Source organism: Camelus dromedarius, chromosome 17 (genome assembly GCF_036321535.1).
Source record: "Camelus dromedarius isolate mCamDro1 chromosome 17, mCamDro1.pat, whole genome shotgun sequence".
In the NCBI taxonomy this organism is placed as follows: Eukaryota; Metazoa; Chordata; class Mammalia; order Artiodactyla; family Camelidae; genus Camelus; species Camelus dromedarius.
Window position 1 is genome coordinate 16,754,071 of NC_087452.1, and position 18,438 is coordinate 16,772,508.

General features: G+C 39.5%; 1 protein-coding gene across 8 annotated transcripts in view; it reads left to right on the forward strand.

The window, feature by feature from the left end:
• The window catches only part of FOXP1 (forkhead box P1), a 549,781-nt gene that overhangs the window by 320,551 nt on the left and 210,792 nt on the right, over positions 1-18,438 (forward strand). For all 8 annotated transcript variants that reach the window (XM_031471119.2, XM_064496312.1, XM_031471116.2 and 5 more), the window contains one exon: positions 2,971-3,158. In XM_031471119.2, coding sequence (XP_031326979.1) covers positions 2,982-3,158 — 177 coding nt within the window. In that variant the 5' untranslated portion in view covers positions 2,971-2,981. The remainder of the gene's footprint in view (positions 1-2,970; positions 3,159-18,438) is intronic.

Consider the following 18,438-nt stretch of genomic DNA (forward strand, 5'->3'; position numbering starts at 1 on the left):
ACCTACATTTCACAAACTGATTTTTTTTTTTTTTTTGGTTGGGAACTGGGTATTCTGGCATCTTAGAGAAAGTTTTAGTTTTTTGGTAAATTTTTTAGCCTGCAGAAGTAAGGCTATGAATGCAATTTTTAAAGGACTATAATTACTGGAATATGTGGTTGAAAGAGATGAGAGTGAATCAGCTGTTGTGTCTGAGTTTGTTTCCCACCTGTTAACCAAAAATGCCATTCTTAGTCCAATTCAGAATTGAATTAACTTTAAAAAATATGTCTTCTGGGTTTATGAAGTTTGTAGTTAAGTTGGATCACACTATGCACTGAAAGCAAATAAAGACAAGAGGTATTTTGCTATTAATTTTTCCATTTTGTGTGTGTAAGCTTCTAGAAAAGAGACTTCTAATTTCTAACAAGAGGGCAACCTCTTCCAAAGATGCCCCAAGTGTTTAAATTTCCCTTTTGTCACATATTTCATGTGTTGGGGGAGAAATCTGTAGTACTGGTTGTACATGTGTCTTTCTACGATTCAGATCAATTTGTGTAAAAGTGTTCCTCCCTTTTATCTAGGATTGGTATTTCACATTTCTGTCTTAATTATTCAGGCATTTCTCAGCTCTGATGTTTGGACTGTCATCTTCTTTTGGTGACTGTTGTTTCCTAGCCCATGACCTTGGAGTGTGACCCTGGCGTTTTCACTGTTTGGCCCCCACTGCACCTCCACTTTAAGAAAACACATAGTTAAGGACTCTGACATCAGAATGAACTTGTTCACATCCTGATTCCACCATTAGTCGCTGTGATATGCTGGGCAAGTTAAAATAAGTCTCACAGAGGCTTAGTCTTCTCATCTGTCTGCTGGGGCTAGGAATTGTCATGAGACCTAAGTTGAACGTAAATCCCCTGTAGTAGAGCCTGGCATGACACTGGTGATCAGTAGATGGTAGCGATTGATATTAGCAAGTATTATCTGTCTTCTGTCTTAATTGGACATCTTTACTGAGAGCTGAATTGGCTCCCAGGGGTAATGGTTTTTTTGTACCTAGGGTTTAACAAGGACAGTGAAATGTATTTACACGTAGGCCATATTCTCTAGTGACTTGTCTTGGACTGCGGTAGTTCCCCCCTTATCCGCAGCTTCCATCTCTGAGGTTCGTTACCTGTGGTCTGAAAATATTAAATGGAAAGTTCCAGAAATAAATGGTTCATAAGTTTGAACTTCCACACCATTCTCAGTGTGATGAAATCTCCCACTGTCCTGCTCCAACCCACCTGGGATGGGAGTCATCCCTTTGTCCAGAATTTCCCACCCATTTGTCACCTAGTAGCCATCTCAGTTGTGTCCTGGTATCTCTGTGCTTGTGTTCAAGTAACATCGGTTTCACTTAATAATGGCCCCAAAGTGCAAGACTAGGGATGTGCCAAAGAGAAGCCATCAAGTGCTTCCTGTGAGTGAAAAGGGAAAAGTTCTCAACTGAATAAGGAAAGAAAAAAAACATATGGTAAAGTTGCTAAGATCCATGGTAAGAACACATCTTCTATCCATGAAATGGTGAAGGGGAAAAAAGAAATCCGTGCTAGTTTTGCCGTCGTACCTCCCACTGCAAAAGTTATGGCCACAGTGCATGATAAGTGCTTGTTTAAGATGGAAAAGGCATTATTGTGTACAAAGTATTTTGAGAGAGAGACCACATTCATGTGACTTTCATTACAGTGTATTGTTATAACTGTTCTCTTTTCTTGTTAGTTGTTGTTGTTAATCTCTTGCTGTCCTTTATGTATAAATTAAACTTTATCATAGGTATATATGTGTAGGAAAATACATATCGGGGTTGGTCCTGTGTGTGGTTTCAGGCATCCACTGAGGGTCTTGGAACATATCCCCCATGGATAAGGGGGGATGCATCTGTGTGTGTGTGTGTGTGTGTGTGTTATGTTTATCTATCTGTCTGTCTGTCTGTATGTCTATGTATCTATGTATCTACCTACCTACCTACCTATCTGTATTTTTTTTTTTTAATTTGAAGTTTAGTACTTTCAAATTCTGAACTTTTCTTTGGTCTGCCTAAGCAAAATAAACAAAAGGAAGCTCAGACCTTTCAGGCCTTAAACCATACTAGAGGTTAGCAAGCCAGCGTGAGAAACACCTAATTTAAGGGGGGAGGTAATTAGGTTTACTTATTTTTGGAGGAAGTACTGGGGATTGAACTCAGGACCTTGTGTATGCTAAGTATGTACTCTACCACTTGAGCTATACCCTCCCCCTCAAGAAACACCTAATTTTGAATGGGACTTCTCAGGACAGTTTTAACCATAAGACAAAGATCAGAGTCAATTTATTTAGCTTCTGAAAATGGGGACTTTTTTCCTTCTCTCTTAAAATTGGCCTGTCTTATTGGAATGGCCAGTTTTGAAGAGTTTCACTACCTGAATGATTCCAAGGGGTATGAATCTTTAAAATGCTTTTTGGGTTTTGACTGTAAGAGTTTTCAGCACGGATTACCTCAGGGGGCCTTCTGGTAATGTGTGTCATCTCCTGATAGACTAAATTGGGAGAATATTTCTCTAAGAGTGTAACCTTCTACATAGAGCCTGCGTGTACTAAAATTTAATGTTATACCTGACATACTGTGTAGAATGACTTACCGGTTTCTGAGCAAAACATCCAGATAGAATCAAAGAAATTTAACCATAAATTCTAGGTTCACATGTAATCACTTGTTTTTTCTAAGGGGGAAAAGATAGCATAAGAATGATACTCAGAAAAGTTAAATTTGGACCAGCAGTTCCATGCTCAAAAATGAGACGATGGGACCACTAAATGAGGGATACATTGAGTGAAAGAAAATGACAACTGTTTACAGAATTTGGCAACATTTAGGGCAGGGCCCTTCTCCTTGTGCGCAACAACTGTGTTAACAGCTGCTTTTTTCTTTCTCCCCCCCGCCCCCGCCCTCCTGAAAAATCCTTCTATCAGGTTTTTGAGTCATGATGCAAGAATCTGGGACTGAGACAAAAAGTAACGGTTCAGCCATCCAGAATGGGTCCAGCAGCGGCAACCACTTACTAGAGTGTGGTGGTCTGCGGGAAGGGCGGTCCAACGGAGAGACGCCGGCCGTGGACGTTGGGGCGGCCGATCTCGCCCACGTGCAGCAGCAGCAGCAGGTACCGTGCACCGGCGTCGGGCCGCGGAGGGGGGGCGCGGGCGAGTCCTGCCGGGGAGTGTGCTACCAGCTGTACTCACCCGGCGGTCTGTCTGACTGTTAGCAGCATCTTTTAAGCCACTCAGTGCGCTGGGGTCCTGGTGGTTGGCTTTGAGAGACTTGATTCTCCAGCCCTTGGGAGCTCAGTCCAGGAAGCCCCCTCCTTCTTGGTGAATGGTAGTTGAGAATGAGATTGGGTGGACTTCTGGCCCCTTCCTTCCAGCCCCACCTGTGTCAGCCTCACGTGTAACTACTTGCAATCAAGTGAATCTTTGGGGATAGGGTTTCCAATGCTTGAATCAAATAAATTAAGAAATAAACAGGCTTTTTAAGCCTCATGATGAAGGAAACAAAATAAGGGATTGAGTAGACAAGAGAAATAAGGGCTATAAGAGAGAAAAGTAGGTAAAAAAGGAAAGTAGAAATAAATAGAAATACCCAACCAGAATTGGGTAAAAAGAAACAACGAGACATCAGTAACACGAGCATCAGTGGGGGTTGCATTGGATCTATGGATTGTTTTGAGTAGTGTGGCCATTTTCATGGTGTTGGTTCTTCCAGTCCAAGAGCACAAGAAATCTTTCCATTTCTTTCTGTCCTTTTGGTTTTCATAGTATAGGTAACCTCCTTGGTTAAATTTATTTCTGGTATTCTGTTGGTTTTGTTGTAATGGAAATGTCTCTGCCAGTTATAAAATTCTGGTTTTTGAGGTGAACAAAAAGTGAAAAAAGGGCTGCAAATGGCAAGATATCTTTCTTTTTTATGGGTGAGTTGTGTTCCATTATATGTATATATGCTGCATCTTCATTATCCAACTGTTGATGTGCACTTAGGATGCTTCATATCTTGGCAATTATAAATAATGTTGCTGTTAATAGCAGGATGTACGTATCTTTTTCAATTGATTCTTATTTTGTGGTTGGCTTTATTCCTTTGATAACTATATAAGTTTAAAAGGCTAAAGCTCTAAACGTTCTTAGAACCAATGAACAGTACATATATGTAAATTTAAAAATATATGTGCAGTTAAAAAAAAAAGAATGATCTATCAAGCCATGAAAGACATGGAAGAAATTTAAAAGGCATTAATAAATGAAAGAAGCCAGTCTGAAAAGTCTGCGAAGTGTACGATTCCAACCAAATGACATTCTGGAAAAGGCACAGCTACAGAAACAATAAAAAGATTGTGGTTTCCAGGGGTTTGGGGGGAGGGAGGGAGGAATGAATGGATGGAGCACAAGGGATTTTTAGGGCAATGAAATTATTCTGTATGATAGTATAGTGGCGGCTACATGTCATTATGCATTTGTTGAAACCCATAGAATGTACAACATCAAGAGTGAACCCTAATGTAAACTGTGGACTTTGGTTGATAATGATGTGCCCATGTTGGTGCATCAGTTGTACCAAATATGCCCCACTGATGAGGGATATTGATGATAGGGGAGTATATATGTGTGGGTGGGGAGGGCTATGTGCAAACTCTCTGTATTTTCTGCTCAATTCTGTTGTGAACCTGAAGCTTCTCTAAAAGAATAAAGTCTATTTTAATTAATTAATTAATTATATAATTATTTATTTATATAATTAATTAATTAATTTAACAGGGGGAAAAAGAAGAAATTGCTTGTTGCTGCCTGGAGGAATTTAGGGAGATGGGCCACTTACAAATGTTTCTAATATACGTATGACAATTGGTATGTGGTTAAATCCTATTAATGTTTTAAATTATCTCTTATTGGTGGCTCCTCAAAATGCATATACATTGGGACATACTCATTACTCTAATATCCTTCGTAGGCATTCAAGTGGGTACCTTGGAATGACTGGTAAAATATTTCCAAATGGTAAAGGGTCTGACCCAGAAAATGGGGTTGTGTGGCCCAAGTGTTGATGCGGATTCAAGTAAGTAAATAGCAATTGCTTGAAGACAGGCACTGTCTTCCCAACTTCTCTTGGAATCAGGAAATAGTATTTGTTTTTTGTTAATGACAATGGATGGTTTTTGTTCCATTTTAGTGTTTGATTCATTTATTCAGTACAAAGTAAAGGTGCCACTTGGAAAAAGATGAAAAAAGAATGGTGTCTTTGGGCCTTTTTGAGTGTAACAAATTGTTGAGGAAAGAGGGAAGAGAAAGACAAAGGCAAACCTTTTCTCAAACTCTTTTCTTGGACTCTGTATCAGAGAAGCAAAGGCAATCCCTTCTTGTATTAGGGACATAGCCTTTGACAGGCTCTAAAGCAACTTTCATTTCCTCCTTGCTAAGAATTTTTAAAAACAAGGAATCATTAGATTGTTACTCTATGTGATCTTGGTGGTACTAGCATGAGACAATGGAATCTGTCCGGGAAAAGATGCAACAGAGAGAAAGAAAAGGAAACTAACGGACAAGCTCAGTTCTTAATTCAGAGAACTTCATTTATGTGGTTTGACCTGTCTTTTAATGGCAACTCAAAGCTGATTGTACCTGCTTTCTGGGCATCACCTCAGCTGGGATTTATGATGCATGTTGTGTATAAACTTTGGGCATTGTAAAAACTTTGAGCATTTGCATTAGTGCAATGGCCAAATTCTAACCAATGAGATTGTTGACAAAACCAATCAGTAAATGGTAGAAAGGTATCCGTGTATTTGTGTATTTGTTCATGTGAGATTCTGAGACTTTTATGGTTATATTGAGAATAAGTAGTTGGTAATTTGGAGTGCCATTTTCTATGTCCTTACTACACAGAGGCCCAGATCAACTGTTTCTTTATGGAGCAGTTGAAGTGGGACTATTGACTGATGTGGTATGAACCCAGGTAATGAGTATTTAGTGTATGTTAATTAGATAAAATGGGAAATTCACTTCTGAGTTTTATCTGAAGGACTGAAAATTATTTGCTATCTCAAAGTGGTAAGCCAGCTAAAAATTTAACTTGAATACTATTAACAAACACACACACACACACACACACACACATATATATATGTATACACACCCCCCACCCCTACCCCAATCACAGCAACATCAGGTTGACCTCACAGAATAAGTTGTGTAAGTGCATTTAACAGCATCTTCTTTGAAAACCATCAGCAGCAAAATTACTTGTTCACGTCTCCCCTCTTTATCTTGGCTGTGACCACTTTGGAAACTACGTTGTTGTGGGTTATTGATACAGAGGTCAGTACCTTTTGATTGCACTTTGAAGGGCTTTTAATATTTTTACAACAATTTTATTTCTCTTTGCCACTGATATGTTTTGGGAAGGAAAAAAGCAGTTGGGTCTATCATTGTGGCTAAAACCCCACATATTGTGGTTGGCAGGCCTTTTCGGTCTTTTAAAATAAAATACCGACAGCTGTGTGAGTTCCCTAAGTGTATGAGGAGGCTCTTAACAGGTTGTTGGGGAAAAGAAAATCTGTAGATGAAATAAGAAAAAACTACCGGATTGCAAAAGTTTTACAGGACGAGCGTTATCAGTTTTCCTCCAGACTGAAAGCTGCAACAATTAAACAGTCGGGAGAAAACCAAGTGTCAGCGTGATGGACGTGGGTTGTTTTCGTCATTTTTATTCTACAGGTTTTTACTTGAAGTGAGAATACCAGCAGTGAGAAAATCACAGCCATGCTGAATTCATTACCGCGGTAGTCACACAAAACCACGGATAAAATTTCAATAACTGCAGGCCACAGTTGAGTAAACAGTTGCACTGAAATTTAATTCCTGTTGACTTTTCCCCCATTCCTCGCCAGGGGCACATTCTGATTCTGTAGTACAAAGACAACAGGGGTTACAGCTTTGATTAATGTAGGACAGTGGAAGAGAATTAGAACTGTAAAATATGTTAGAAGTCCATGGAACAAAAAGGTCTGGCTTTAAATGGTTTGGTATAAAAATGAGTTAATTGTGCCGTGTATGAAACTGAATGTTATAGGATTTTCCAGTTGTACCAGTACAGTCATTGATGGTATAGGGAGAATTTTTACCTAGTGCCAGGGTTTAAAATAAGTAAATGCAAGCCTTTCCCTATTTAATCCATATTACCAGAGATGATTACAAATGAGAGCAAGTACCCCGTCAGGAGGAAGAACTTTCCCAAAGATTCTCTGTGGGGTGAGTGACTTTGGTGCTGGGTTTGGTCTATAAGTTGGCTAAATTGGATCCAAACAGAATTAAAAAAAAAATTACATAGTTGATAACCCAGAAAAATGGGAGGAACCTGGCTTTTCCATTTTCTCTAGGAAAATCAGATCTGGTAACTCTGGCTGGTATTCCTACTAGGGTAACAGTTGTTGGGAGGTGAATCGCTACTGAATCAGGGAGCCTGTAGCCGTCCAGCTGGCCTGAGTACCCATCCAGTACCTTCACTCCCTTGTGCTCTGTAGGCAGTGGGGTTGGTGATTCTGGAAGTTGCCATCATCACTCAGAAGCCACCAGCCAAGGAGAGGTGCTGCTGTTAGCTACAGGAGACTGCCCACACACGCACAAACCTTCCTTCCTCAAAACTAAATGTATTATCCCTGCAATGATTCAACTCTACTTACATCTGGGCCATGAAACTGTTCTAACAATAGTTTTCTAATAATATAATTTGATAGAGATTCCGAACATTTTCTTTTAGCCATTGAGTAATTCTTTACCCAATCCCATAACTGCTTTTTATTTCCTATTATGCCTGCCCCATTTCTAGGTCTGTAAAAGTTCTGTATTGGATATGCACTACTCCATTATGAAACTCAGCAACAAATACTATTAGCAATTACTGAAGTTTTTTTTTCCCCCTTAAAGAAAGGATTTTAAAATGTCCAGAGCAATTTCATAAACTGTGTGGATTAATGCATTTTAAAAGTCTTGAATTTTAGAAAGCAGAATTTTATTTCCATATTGCTGCAAATGAGAGCTTTTTCAGATAAGCATATTACATAGAGCATAATGTTTAGAAGTTTCTCCATATACAGCATATGCTGTCAGGTCAATTAACAGAATGCATACTAGAAAATGTTTATTCAATAAAAATGAATAGCTGTTAAATAAAACAGCTATTTCTTAACAACATTCCATTTAATGATGGGCTTTTTTGCTTTTTTTCTTTTTTGGTACCACCTGGCACTTTTATTGTCTGCAAATCAGTGTAGGCAAAGCTTTGGTTGCTAGGGTTTTGAGGTGTGGCTATGGTTTTATATGAGAAGGGCAGTTGAGAAGTAGTCTGTGAGAAAGACATTAAAAAAGGCTAAACTACACATGGAATTTAAAGATACATTATTTGGAGCATGTGGCTAAGTGATGTATTTACTTCATATAGCCTCTTTGACATTTGATTTAAGGTGCTGGAACTATTAACCCAAAAGATAGTGCTACCTGTTTCACGTTAATAATGTAAAAGGAAAAGAGAAAACGTTCAATGACTCTTGAGGAGGTAAAAGAGATAGAAAGGGAAGGGAGCTCCTGCAAAATCACGAAAGGGAAGAAAGAGGAGCCACTGAGTTGAACTATGCCAATGAGCGAGGTTAAAGATTAGTGATTACACAGGGCCAGAGAAACTCAGAAATTCTCTTCATTGTCAAAATGGCAGAATGAATCCCTTCCTTCAGTTTTTGTTACTGAAGTTACTAGTGGATGTTGAACAGAACAGGGAAGTTATCCTGCCAACATTTCAAATTTTAACTGCCTCTGTGAAAAACAGTGCCTGGAAGAAATAGCTGTCAGTGTTTGGGTGGGCAGGAAGCGCATATGAACAGAGCCTTCCCTTTGTTTCTCAAGCTTACCCATCTTCCTGTGGGACCACGTCAAATCCTAGTGGTCTTTTTGCCTTGTTTCTTATTCTGCAGAGGGAAGCCCAGGTGATTAGGTATGGATCTGTAGGTACAAAGATGAGGTATCAATGACCAGTTCAGTCTTACTATTCTTTTTACCTTTGAGAAAGGTTGCTTATGAACTTTGTAGAGAATACACTTAAGTGGACTTTCCCATTGTAGCTGCCAAGGACTTTGTCTGAAAGGGAGGGTGTTTGATGCCATTGGAAGGGTAAAGATGTTCAGCATGTCTGTGTCCTAAGAGGGAAGCTTTCAGAAGAAAGTACAGAAGAGGACATTATTCATATCTGTTAAGTGCCCTCGTGTGGCAGGGCACTGGGGGAGGGCACCTTTCTTTACTGGTAGATGAAGATTCAAGCTACACTTTTAAAGGAATTGTTCTGCTAAGATACACTCTTTGGGGACATAAGTTAGAGTTCAAATATTATGGAAAATATTAATAGTCAAAAGTATTTTGTAGGAATCAGCACCACCAAAACGTTAGCAAAACCCATACAAATTGAAACAGAACTGAGCCTGGAACTCAGAGAATTCTGACAAAGAAAGAAAAAGCGGCCACCGCAATAACCAACTTGCACTTTTTCTCAATTCCTTTTGTGGCTATTTCTGGAAAAGGCATCTTTCACCCTGCATGCTAAATTTAGTTCTCTGCTCTGTTGTTTAGACCTGCCTTCCATCAAAATATTGTTGTCAAAGATTTATGTAACTAGTGATGTGAGCCTCGTATGAAATTCTTTCAAGTTCTGATTTCTAAACAGTTGTGTGTCATTAATCTCACCATTGAAAATTAAGATGGCCCAGGAAACAGAAAAGCAGAAAAGAGTCGTGTACATAGGAGTGTGGTAATAGAAACCCAGATGCCACATTTCATTACGAGTGAAGTGTACCCTCTTGACTTTAAGCAAAAGCGTCGCTCCTTTGAGAAGGTAATTTTCAGCCCTGACCTGTGAGCTAATAATAATAATAATAAAATACTCCCTGTCTCTTGTCTAATCAGAAATCTCTTTTTGAACTTTGTCAGGAGGCATGACTTTAATGGTAATTTGTTGACAGATTAGCTTCAGTGATTGCAAAGAGTTTGTTTTGCAAAAACTGGCAGACTCCGATCTGTACTCTGAAGGCAAGCAGTCTACTTTGCTGTTTTGCAAGTGCTTGCCTTTATTGACAGCTAAGTGCTGAAGAGGCAGAATGGGTATGTTTGTGTAATGTAAACCTATAGCTCGCCTGACGGAGCTGAGTGTACTTTTCGGTAGTGCATAGATTGCTTGATAAAAAGGGTTACAAGGTGACTGCTTTTATGACAAAGTAGAATAGCAATATAAATGCAAGAGGGAGCTGGAGGAGCAGAAGGGAAGTTTATATAGTGAGCTGAACCCCGTATTAGAAAGTTTCTTTTCATCACTTGGTCTTTGAACTCAAAACTATTGTAATTATGAAGTGTTACTTATAACATTCCAGAGACCCTTTGCTAAATAGCGTGTTTGATTTGGTTCATAGAAATACAATTTGTTTCCCCCGTCTCTCACAAGAAAAGTGGTGAAGAGTGTCACATACAGGCCTGGCCTTAGCTTTGGTCCAGGTCAGCCACTCATTGTACCACAGAGCATGTCTTAGCCTTGTTTCTTAGCTTTGGATTTGTTGAAATTCATTTATTCGCGTCCTTTTATTTAGCTATTATTTATGGGGTACGCCTACATAGAAGGAAATGTGGGGCCCACACTGATGTGGGAGGTGCGGGAATGCATGGGAGAGGAACTTGGGAGGTGCTTTGGGTGGAGCCTATAGAGTAACCATGGGAGCAGAGGGAAGGTGGGTAGAGGGTAAATTGAATTCAGTTTGTGGGAGGCTTGAGCTTCTCGGCTGAGAAGAAAGGCCAGGCAAGAGGAGGTAAACCGAAGGTCAGTGAAGTTGGACCTGGCCTGGTTCGGCAGCAGAGAGATCCCTGCGAGATTAATAGTTGTGACAAGGCGATTACACTTGGTCCCGGATGTAGTACCCTGTTGTCATGTCATCGAGGGCGCCCTGCTGTGGACCCCTCCTTGCTCCCTGCATGTCTCCTCCTCCTCCATTTAAATCCTTTCTTCACCTCTCAGCCCCATAGGGCAGGGATGGGCTGTTCACCTCCCCTGATACCCATCAACACAGAACACCCAGCCCGCAGAGAGCGGTTCTGGGACAGACTCTGTGAATGGATGAAATGGGAAGAGAAAGGAAGGCCTGGATCAAGAGAGACTGTTTAGGGGAGTCCTGGTACACGGACAGGGCCTTTTGAGTCAGAAGATGTGAAAGCATCCAGGAGTGGGAGTTAGGAGGGATGATTCAGGATTTCCAATCTGAGTGACTGGCCAGGTGGCAGCACAGAGAGAGGAGGACATCACAGGAGAATCCAAGCTCTTTCTCCCAGTCCCTTGTCGGTTATTGTGAAATGACGAAGGAAGAGCAAACGTAATTTGTAAAAAAAAAAAAAAAAAAAAAAAAAGATGGATTTATTTTGGAAAAGTACCCCCTCTACCCTTTTTTAAAGGCTGTTTAGAAAAAAGACACCCTCCTCTATCACTAAACCTCACTCTTTTTTTAAATTGAACTATAGTCAGTTTACAATCTTGGGTTCATTTCTGGTGTACAGCATAGTGATTCATTTATATATATATGTATGTTTATACATATGTTCATACACTTATACATCTATAAATATGTATGAATATATATGTATATTCCTTTTCATATTCTTTTTCATTACAGGCCCTTGCAAGGTTTTGAATATAGTTCCCTGTGCTATACATTAGGACCTTGTTGTTACCCTCACTATTTTGATTGTATATGTTTATTCAGATTAAAATTATCAAAAGTCTTTTCCCTTTGCTAGTTGCTAATGACTATATCTTCCAAAAGTCACACGGGAAGGGCTGATAAACTGCTAGTGTTCCCACTGATCAGGGAATGTGCTTACCTCTTTTAGAGAACAAAATGACCAAGTTAGATCTCTGATAAAGCGTCTGATACTGACACAAGCTTCTTAGAATGAGTTTGTTTTGTTTTTTTAAGGTGAAGGGGGTGCATGTGTTTCTTTTGTTGGAAAAATACAATGTGTAATTACTCAACAGTGCGTGCTGTTTGGAGACTCGTTTAGGAGGTACAGATTAAAGTGCTTACAGACACCAAGACTTGTTTGTGAGTTGAAGTGAAGCCCTGCATAGAGGCGGATGGATGGAAGGAAGGATATTTTCCAGTATCTCCTGCATAGTCTGATGATGCAAATGTTGAGTGTGGAGGGGACCGGATTTTTCCTTTTTTAAAGTTGATAACCCTAAGGTTCTCCTCAAATTAATTTTTTACCCCTATTTTTAGACTGTTCCTTTTAGACTGTACCCAAAATAAAATGAACTTCCTAACACAGATTCATCTTGGGCAAAGTTTCTTAAAGTAGACCATTTATTACACACTTCATCATCCACGCAACCATAAGTAATTGTCAAGATCACGGTCGCTTGTCAGAAGAGGCAAAGCCTCAGCTGATCTGAAATCCCTGTTTTTCTCACTGTGCCTTCTCTCACCCCCAGCACCCCTCTCTCCACACTGAGGGGAAGGTGACATGATGTCTTCTTAGTCATTCAAATCCAATAACTTTTAATCTGAAGGTTAAGTAGTGAGATATAAACTAAGAGATGATAATATCAATTTTATGTTCACTGAAGGGCACAATATCCCTCTTTCTAGTAGAGGGAAAATTGTGCGTAAAATGTCTTTTGCTTGTCGACAGCAGAGCCATACCTCTCAGAGCCAGAGGAAGAAAGGATTTTGGACGCTTTAATAAAATAAGATGGAACATCATCAAATGGGACAAAAGAAGCCCTTTATCGTTACAATTATCGTGTTAATTTTTCAAGGTTGCATGGTGAGAAGTGGTTCCATTTTCATAGCCTCTTGGCCTGACTCTTGTGACCCTCCCTGCGAACTCAACAACCCTTTACAAGGTTAAAGACTGGGAGAGAAGTGACATAATGCTCACTCTTTCCTGACTATTTGTGGTCCTAATGTGTATGAACAAGAATACTGTGATAATAATGCTTGCCTTGCCTCATTTTTCCCCTCCTCGTGGTGAAGTTTCCATATCCACACAGTCAAAATTCACCGTGCAAAGATACTAAGTGGAAATGACTTTGCAACGCTCATTTTTATTATGAGATGCTGGTTATCTTCTTAGATTTACACTTGTCTTACAAAGTTTGTGCTCTGTCTTCTCTGAGTACGCCATGTGCATTTATGTACAGACTTAACTGTATCATTAATATGCTTTAAGCGGGAAAGCATCGTGGAGAAGCTGGGTATGTGATGGAGTCCCCCATGTGACTGCCGAGGATATATTCTGTAACGTGGTGATTCACAATCATAGTTGTCAAGACTGCATTCTGGAATTATCTTTAACTTGTCTCAGCCGATCATTCAGTACCTTTATTGGGCAAGTTCTCAGTTCCTAGCACTGTGTTGAGCTTGCAGACGATGCTGGGGGTTGGTGAACTGGGGCGGAAGGCCACATCAACCAAATCCGGCTGCCACCTATTCTGTTAGATAAAGATTTTATTGGAACACAGCCATGCCCACTTGTTTACTCTTGTCTGCGGCTGCTTGCTTCCTACCCCAGCAGAGGTGAGCTGTTGCAGCAGAGGCTGCATGGCTCACAAAGCCTAGAAGCCTTATTACCTGGTCTTTGTTGGAAAAAATGTGTTGGCCCCTTGGATTAGTGAGTGGCAGATGTGACAAGAGCTGCCTTCCAGAACCTTCTACTCTTACTTTATAGTGAAAAAACTGAAGGATCATCCCTCATTTTTTTTCTAAATTATCCATATATATCTCACAATGTAAGACTTCTGAGCTTTCTGAAATGGTAAATTCACTCGTAGGTGTCATCATCCCTGCAGAGTTTCTTTCAAATCATTTAATCAGATGCATGTTACAAATGGGAAGTTTTGGCAGAATTGGTGGTTAGGAGAATACTCAGCCAGCCAGCCTACTAAGGAAGTAGAGGCTTGGACACTGAGCGAGTCCCTCAGAGAGAGGATATTCTCGGCCATGGTTCTCCTGCAGGAGAAAATTAACATAAAAATGTAACCTGTCTTACGTTTGTAGTCCCGTGGTTGGCTAGAAGATAGGAAGAAATATCCTGTCTCCCTGACTTCATTAAACTCATGATCTAGATGGCTTAGAATAAGACATAGACACTTGCATTAAGTATCTAAAAATTTCAAAGCACATGAAGATAAGCCATAGAAGAGATGCATGCATATGATTAATCAGTGGACGAGTGACTTAAGCAGTAAATAACTCTTCAGTAACCTGGAGAGGAAGAGTTTGTGTCCGGGGTCGGTGGGATTTTTGAAGACCTTGATGATATTTCAGAAATAATAACTCAGCATGTGCACACCTGCTGCTTTAGTTTAACCCTTTCAATCAGGAGATAATAGATAGAAGTACATACTGAGCTATGTGGATTCACCTTATCACTTAGATACGTACCTTTGCCATTTTGGTTTGGGGATAAACAAGGCTGGATTTCTACTGTGGAAGGACTGGAGGCATATGGCAAGTGGAGGTCTTTTTCTGCTGGATGCCGCATCTGAGTTGATTGGTTTCCAGGAAATGGTCCGGGGCCTATCTGTTTACACAGACCATTGCCTGAGTTGAGTGTATGATTTCCAGAGATTAGATGAGGGCTGACAAGGCTGGTCATTTGGTTGGTGGTGTCCATATTTCACGTACTTTTAGTTTTAACTCATTCCCCTCTATTCGTCACACAGCTAGAACAACTGAAACTGTAATATCTTCTTTTAAACTAGTTATCAAATTTGAAGATCTTTACTCAATCCGGCTGTTGTATGAACTGACTGTCTTACCTAGAAATGGCATTGGCCTTGTATTTTCTCCCTTCTGCCTTTCTTCTTTCTGTTCTTAACTGCTCCTTTGTTTCTGTTTTTAAGTTTGTTATCAGACGACTTACCAGTCTGTCTCTCAGTTAGTGAAAATCTCTTCAGTCTTGCAGGTGGGCGAGTTTCTCTGGCGTAGACCAAATCTTTGATTCCATCATTCTTCTGTTTTGCACCTTTATGGACGGTCCCTCCTTTGGGAATGTGATGAAACTCTAGCATCTTTTGCTTTTGAAAAGTGGGTATATGTGTGTATTTGTGTAATTTTGCAGTTACAGTTTCATGTGCATCACATCCTAACTCCCTACCCCCCAAATGAAACACTGTACAATCCACAGTGCATGTTAATTAGATTTGCTCACTGGTTCAGTGTTTTGACAAATGTTCCTAGATTTTTCTATGTTTAATTAATGTTAAGTATATTAGTAACCTATCTTTAATTTGGAAAAGGTTTCCTCTTTTGGCTCTAAATGCTTACCAATGTGTCCCTGGATTTAGTTTTTGAATATCTTAGATATAGCACTATAAATGCCAGCTCTGAAGAAAACTCGGCGAAGTAAGGTCATATAAAGCATTCTTTCTAGGTTCTGAGAGTCATTTTATATCTATTCAAATGCAGTCACCAGGTTTACATACTCCGAAACTTTTCTAACTAAAGAACACTGTAAAAGAGTTGGAAGATCTTTGACCAGATCAGCAAAGATGACCATCAGTGATACGTCTAGCACCAGCAGCCCCTTATGTGGCTTGTGTAAATCTGGACATTTCATTCTGGGGGCAATTTGGCACTGTGTATCAAGAGGCCATATACAGTCACACCCTTTGATTCAGGGTTGCACTTTGAGAGGTTATAAAGTATTGAGCAGTGCTTCTCAAACTTTAATGTATATTGGAATCATCTGAAGAATGTCTTAAAACACAGATTGTGGGACCAACCCTCAGGGTACTTTGGATCTGGGATGGGGCCCAAGAATTTGCATTTCTGATGCTTCTAATCCATTCTCTGCTGCTGGCTAGAGCACACTTGATAACCACTGGGAAAGGCAGAGCACCCAAAAGCATAATGATGGAGCCAACCTGTCTGGCCCGAGTCATGATCACCACTGACTAGTTTGGTGACTATGCAAGTCAGTTAATTTCTCTGTGCCTCAGTTTATACGTCCCTCAAATGGGGGATAATATCAACATTTAGTATTTTGATTATGATGTAAAATGCTTAAAAGATTGCACAGCACATAGTAAATGGTCTGTTATTTATGGACATCATTATTAATGATTTCACCTACAGAAATAATGTGAGGCATGCAGAAAGATTTATACCTGAAGATGTTCATTATAGTATTATTTATGATATGAAAAATTAAAAATACCCTAAATCATCAACATTAGAAGAAAGGAAAGGTTAAAAAAAATGGTTGCACATAAGTTGGAGGTAATATTGGGTACCATTAAGAATCACACTCGTAGAATAGTTAATAAGTTTATCAATTCTAAAACTTTTTAACTTTAAAAATAATAATTGGTAGGAACAAAAACCTGAAAAACCCTGTAAAAAAGTTATCAATGATTTTTTTTGTAGGTTAATGGATTTGTATTTTGGATACGTTTCACTTTTCTGTATATTCTAAAATTTTACAGTAGTATGTATTGCCTTTATAATGAAAAAGAAAAGTTATTATATAATTCACATTCACACTATTTGAAAACTTTTATGAGTACTTATAAATGGCAGAGAATACCTGTCACTTGAGCAAATTTTATGTGTTATTTTATAGAATATATTTGTATAATATTATAAGTATAACAAATTTAACATGAGTATATACATATTTATAAAATAATATAAATAAAAATATAAGTGTATCGTATATACTTACATATATATTTTTTAAATTTTTGCACAGGACTTAAGGGATAAAATTCTCATAGTTATAAGATTTTCTCCCATGACCTGTTTGAGTTTCAGCTACCATGTTTTTCCTCCCTGGTACGGTCTCTCCACCAGCTTCTAGGTGCTTCTCCCCTCAAATGTGACAACCATTAACCATCCTTATATAACATCGTCAATTTATGACAGAATCAACTTACAGTCAATCAAAAGAGAGTGTAGACGGGGAGAAAATGCCCTTAGGTTTTCTCCACTGCTCCCCTACTGAGAGTTTCTCCCTGTCGGTGTGGACTTCGTCACGTGGTGTATTCACAGTCGTGTACAGATGTACTTCGTTGCTTAGCCAGTGCACGCTGTTCCCACTAGAGGCTTATTTCTCTGCCCTAGGAGCTAGACGAGATAGGAGGAATGTTTCATTCCAGACATTTTGGAATCCTACCCACAGAGGTTTAAAAGTCAACCCCAGCACTTACTGAATGAAGGAAACTGGGCTAGTTATGCCAGTCTTTCTGAGCCTTACTCTTCTCATCTGTAAAATGGGGCAGTAGAGGTAACTTCCAGAGAGGGTTTGTGTGATGAATACATTAAAGAATATACATAAAGGCCTTAGCACAGTGGTTAGCCCTTTAAAATGTGCTCATGACACTATCACTGTCTTGGCTCGGCACCTTCTGAAGACACAGAAAAGGCTTGGTTGGCATCTTAGGGACCCAAAGGTAGAGGTCAGAAGGGATCCAAGTTGTTTCCCTGTACTGATCCTTTCTTTTGCCCCCTGGTACCACTTTATACTCAAATGCAACCACCTTAGAACATTATAAACGTTCATATTGGAGACCTCCAAGGAGAACTCTCCTTCATGAATCCAGGAATCCAGGAATCCTCTACTGAGACGATTAATTGAAATAAGCACACAGTCCTTTTGAAAACTGGACTCTTCATTTAGAAACTGACCTCCACATGATGACTGCAGAGGATCCGTTCTTGTAGGCAATTAGTGCCCCAATTTACCATTTTAGAAAAGAAAACACATATCCTAATAAATACAGAATTTCTCCTCCATACCTACTAGCAACATTACTGAAGGAGCTCCACACACAAATGTTTTAAATTTAGAGGCAGAGTTACGGACACAGTTTGCCTCCAGAATCTGAATTGAATCAGGGTTTTATTTCAGATAAAATCTTTGGGGCTCATAACTTAAAAAACACAACTTTTACTGGCATTACGCAATTTGCCACGGGTCATTTAGCAAAATGTTTGTATATGTAAGCCCAGGTTCTTCTTTTAAGAAAAAGGAGGGGTGGAGGGCGGGGATTGGATTTTGCTAAAATCCAGGTGGCGTTTCAGTTTATATTTAATTTTAATTGGAAATCAAATACAGGCAAGGGAGAAAAAAAATCTACCATGTTTTCTTTACTAAGAGTATCCGTTGGGGAGGGGAAGGACGCTGCCAGCCAAATTTTAAGAAGCAGCTCTTTTATTGGCATGTCTTTTTTTTTTTTTTTTTTTTCTGGCTACATTCTTGTGCCTGCATTTTCTTTTTTAACATCTAAGTTTTTACACATGGCAATGATTTTTTTATGTCTCAGTGCTCCTTGCTGCCCTCCCGCTGTAATTTCCATGGGATGAGTACCTA